General features: G+C 40.6%; 1 protein-coding gene across 1 annotated transcript; it reads left to right on the top strand.

Moving 5' to 3' along the window:
- Positions 1–25: 25 nt before the first annotated feature.
- DYNLT2 (dynein light chain Tctex-type 2) lies at positions 26–4,058 on the top strand. The gene is made up of 4 exons (XM_081188295.1): positions 26–167; positions 1,050–1,259; positions 1,955–2,113; positions 3,943–4,058. Exons 1-4 carry the CDS (start codon positions 87–89, stop codon positions 4,051–4,053), a joined length of 561 nt encoding a protein of 186 aa, XP_081044421.1. The 5' UTR covers positions 26–86; the 3' UTR covers positions 4,054–4,058.
- Positions 4,059–4,677: the final 619 nt, after the last annotated feature.

Raw genomic sequence — 4,677 nt, 5'->3', positions numbered from 1 at the left:
CTATCAGGCGGTTTGGTCGGAAAGCTTGTGAGCGGCTGCCGCCCTCCGCCCCGCCCCGTTTTGCCTGAGCGAATACGGACAAAGCCATGGACAAAACCAGGAAAAGGCTGAGTAGTATCCCTTCTCACCACTCGGGGGCGTCGAGGAAGCACAGTGAACTGAGTCGGGTAAGCGGCGGGGAGCGCGGCTGTCCAAAGTGCGCATGCGCCTTGATTGGTTGAGCCTTCCCGGGCAGAACGTTCTCCCCTGCTCCGCACAATGAGCTTTCCCTGCACTTTCCCTACTGCGATATTTATTGATTGCATTGATTGATCGATTGATCTCACTTTTCGTACATAGTTCTCCTCTAAGCCCTGAGATCACCCAGTGAGCTTCATGGCTAAGTGGTGATTTGAGTTCTGATCGACCCACACGCTAACACGTGTTTATTGTGGAGTCAGTGAGATGCTAGCTAGCAGTATTGAGACGCCACAGGTTCTGTCTTCCATGCAACGTTGTGCAGCTTCCCTATACACGGCTGCCTTTAGATGGCTCGGGGGTTGGATAACTCCATACCCTCCAACATTTCTCTGATGGGTTTGACCAAACTGCGGGAGGCAGTGGAAGACAGGAGTGCCCGGCGTGCTCTGGTCCAGGGGGTCACGAAGAGTCAGACACGACTAAACAACAACAAGGAAAAGCGGGTCATTCCGGGATCAAATCAGAAACTGAAATGGCTTCTGTAAATACACGACTGTCCCTGGCAAATTAGGGACACTTGGAGGGTCTGGGTGTGTATGCAGCCTGAGTCTACCTCTGCCTGCTACAAACAAAGCTCCCCATTGATTTCAGTGTTGGAAACTCTGGATAAATACATTGAAGATAAACTTTCGCTAAGAAGTTAAGAGTTGACAGTGAATGCCAAATGGACAATTTTGTTACCTTGCCTTATTATTTGATAATAATAATAATAATAATAATAATAATAATAATAATAATAATAAGCATTATTATTATGAATCCTAAAAGTGTGATAACGTGATTCCTAAATTAATTACGGGGCATTCCAGCCTTCACAGATTGGGAGACACAGAGCTTCAAGCCATGAGATTCCAGGTTTTGACCCATCTGATGAGTCTATTACAGATATAGCAAGAAATGAGCTCTTGGCGTTCAAGGCTAGTTTTGCAAGACCAAAATATGCGAACACATACAGAATGGAACCCTATAGAAAATGTGAGGCTCATGTAATAAGGAAGAAAGCTGAAGAGATCTTAAAGGTAGAGTTAAGATTTGTTATGACGCACTAGTTCTGCTTCTAAACTTTATACACGGTATACAAACTCACTACTAGCAGTTGCTCAATGCCTCAAAATTTATTTGACCATGCAAACTGGTTTATAATAGACTATTGTTTACTATAGTAAAGGTATCGGTCTCAGTTTTTTTATTATATGTTAATATGATGCATTTTGATTTTAAGGAACAATTCAAATGGTCTTGGTTTATGTACAACCTTTGTACTCAAAGAGAATATTTACATGAATTTGAAAACCAGGGCAGGTTACAAAATGCCCTCTTCTGGGCCACCACCACCAGAACTTCTGAGGGCTGTGGAACTACCAAGAGAGTTCCCTCTGGTGATCTTAATACCTGAAAAGGTGCAGGAGGTGGTAGTGGACTTTTCCATTTAAAATAAAAGTTTTTGTGCATAAAAATCTGAAGTACGCCTTCTAGGAAGAACACTTTGCTTAAGGTAGTTTCACTGACTGAGCTAAACAAAATATTTGAATACTGTGTTTGCAAAAATGTACAAGATTTAGGGTGTGAGTGTTCACTCATGAATATTACAAAAAATTGTAAAATTCATTAGCAGGAGAACTATCGTTATATATATTTGTTAAAGTGAGTGTAAAATTTCAACAGAGATGTTTTTTATATGAATACCGGCAACTCTGTGTTTAATTCTCAATAGAGCAAACTTCAAGATTTTAAATATGCTGGTCAGAATGGCTCCACGATATGTATAAGCCTCACAGAAGATTTATTAGCAGCTGTCAAGGATTTGAACTATGACCGTTACAAGTATGTGGTCCAAGTATTTCTTGTGGAAAAGACTGGTCAGTCAATACATGTGAGTAAAGAAATACACTTGTTACAACCCCCTCCCCAAACCTAACTGCTTAAGAAATCCTTCATTCCTCTGCACCGTAGCTGTGTCCTGTGTCGAATAGTGCATCTCAGACGAGAGCTCATCAGGACCACCTGTCTCCTTATGCTCCCCACTTAATTGTACAGGTCTTCTGATGGGGCACCTTTGGTGATTTCCCCCCCCCCCCAATGCCCCCCGATGGCTTTTACCAGGTGCTGAGCCTTTAGTGCAGCAGGCTCTGCCGTGTGGGGCTCTTGCCAATAGAGGTTCAGCAGGAGTCATTTTTGCTTGTTTGTAGATGTCTTCTAAAAATTGTATAATTCAGACAGGCCTTTCAAACCCAAGGCTCGTTGCCAACCAGCTCTTACTGATGTGCTTGGCATTTATATTGAAATACTGTGGTTTTTGGTTTGCAGACCACCTTGTAATATTCTATATGAATGTGTGGTTTGTAAAGAAATAAACAATAAACATAAGTGTTTTTTATAAAATTGCCACCATTTCACCAAAAGAATCAAAGTGGTTTACATCACATACACACACCAAAAACCACCTAAAACATTTAAAACAGATCACCTGTTGATATGCTCTAGTTATATAGAAATATTAAGTTACTTTACTAGATTAGTAAAGCCCATCTAGTCCAGCATTTAGTTTCCAGTAAGAGCTAGCTAGATGTACCTGGGAGTTTGCATTCGGATGGTGGCCAGTCTCTGCTGCTTGCTCATTAGTGGCCCCCAGGAATTTGTACTGTATATATTTTTAAGCCATCCTGACATCTTGTAGCGATTTTAGAAATAAATTCCATTCATTACATGCTATATGGAAAAAATACAGTGGTGCCTCGCAAGACGAAAAGAATCCGTTCTGTGATTCTCTTCGTCTAGCGGTTTTTCGTCTTGCGAAGCAAGCCCATTGACGGATTAGCGCTATTAGCGGCTTTTAGCGGCTTATCTGCTGATCGGATCAGCTGATAAGTGGCTTAGCGGCTTAGAAAAAAGGGGGGGAACCAGCAGGAACTCGCAAGACATTGTCGTCTTGCGAAGCAAGCCCATAGGAAATTCGTTTTGCGAAGCACCTCCAAAACAGAAAACTCTTTCGTCTAGCGAGTTTTCCGTCTTGCGGGGCATTCGTCTTGCGGGGCACCACTGTACTTCCACATTGTAGGAGGAAAACATCTCCATAGTCATATCCATACCATACACATGGTTTCCTGCAGAGATAAACCACAGTTCCCAGAATTCTTTGGGGGAAGCGATGTGATCTAAATGCATGGTGTGGCTGTGACCCACATCCACTCTCTGTACTGTTACTCTTTCCATAAACTACTATCAAGGTGTCTTTCCCCTGCGTTTTTCTAAATTACCCTAAAGTAACTGTGATATGTGCCCTTTCCTTTAGCTAATTTGTTACAGCAGAAGCTATGAGCCAGAGATGCACATTGGATCAGTTCTTCCAGTTAATGTAAGGCCCATTACAGCAAATGATTGTATATGGAAGCCAAGAGATTCATGTATTTTGACTGCATGTTGCAAAATAATTCCATGAGTCTGTGATCAGAGTTTAAGATTGGGCTATTAAAACTACTTTAGCTTGATTTTGGAAATGCAAATTAACGCCCATCTGCAGGTGAAATTATTCAAGATCCCTTCTGAAATGGTGGTGCTTGTAATTCACAGATATTTATTTTTTTTAAAATGTCCCTAAAGGAGTTGATCATTTGTGCAAGATCTCCTGCTGCAAGAAAGGTAATTGTTTTCAAATTTTTGTTGAGGTAATTGGTCAATTATTTTCTCTTTTCCCCACTCTAGATTGCCAGCAGATGGGTCTGGGATGTTGCAAGGGACACCTGGGTTCAAGCTCAACATGAAACTGAGGATTTTGTTATAATAGCCCTGATCATTGCTTGCTATTATGAGTGACCTATCGCAAACAACCACTGTAGTAAGAGAACACTCCTGTGGCTCTATACAATCATATGCTATAGTTTGCTCAAATAAATGTCATATTGGTTACCCCCCCAGACATGCTGTTTGAGTGACTTTAATTTACAGGAGGGTGTTACAACAACCTGGATACTAATAGTATTGTTGCATGTCACCCCAATCTCTTGAGTGGGACAAGATTCCAGAAGTTCCAGGCGCTTACCCAGGGTTTGGTTTCCTTGGCATGAGAGACAGCGTTCACTGTGGTGTCTTTATGATATATAGTTTTTTTTTAAAGATATTTATTAAGATTTTCAAAATATTACAAAATGAAAAAAGAAAAAACAAAAATACAAAATAAAAGTAGTTAAAAACAATTCAATCTTTCCATTACTTATCTTTCATTTGCTTGTTTCCCGGACCTCCTCACGCCTCCCTTTTTTGTATTCCAATTCAGTTTGTTAGTTCAGCAAATCCTTCCCCTCTTTGTTTATCCTAGTCTTTAATCTTAAAATATTGTAACATTCAATTTTTACCTATTAGTAATCCATTTTTCATATTCCCTTATAAAATTACAGCTAAAAACCACTTAATTTCTATCCAGCATCGTTCTAACATTCA

This window comes from Podarcis bocagei, assembly GCF_964188305.1.
Source record: "Podarcis bocagei genome assembly, chromosome: 3".
Taxonomy (NCBI): Eukaryota; Metazoa; Chordata; class Lepidosauria; order Squamata; family Lacertidae; genus Podarcis; species Podarcis bocagei.
Note: the sequence above shows the minus strand (reverse complement) of the source record. Positions and strands in the feature narration are given on the sequence as shown.

What these genes read in the sequence shown, in the direction of transcription:
- DYNLT2 (XM_081188295.1), top strand. Translation starts at nt 87, where the DNA reads ATGGACAAAACCAGGAAAAGGCTGAGTAGTATCCCTTCTCACCACTCG. An exon ending in AGCACAGTGAACTGAGTCGG is followed by an intron (nt 168 to 1,049) that starts GTAAGCGGCGGG and finishes GGGGCATTCCAG; the next exon opens with CCTTCACAGATTGGGAGACA. An exon ending in AGACTGGTCAGTCAATACAT is followed by an intron (nt 2,114 to 3,942) that starts GTGAGTAAAGAA and finishes TCCCCACTCTAG; the next exon opens with ATTGCCAGCAGATGGGTCTG.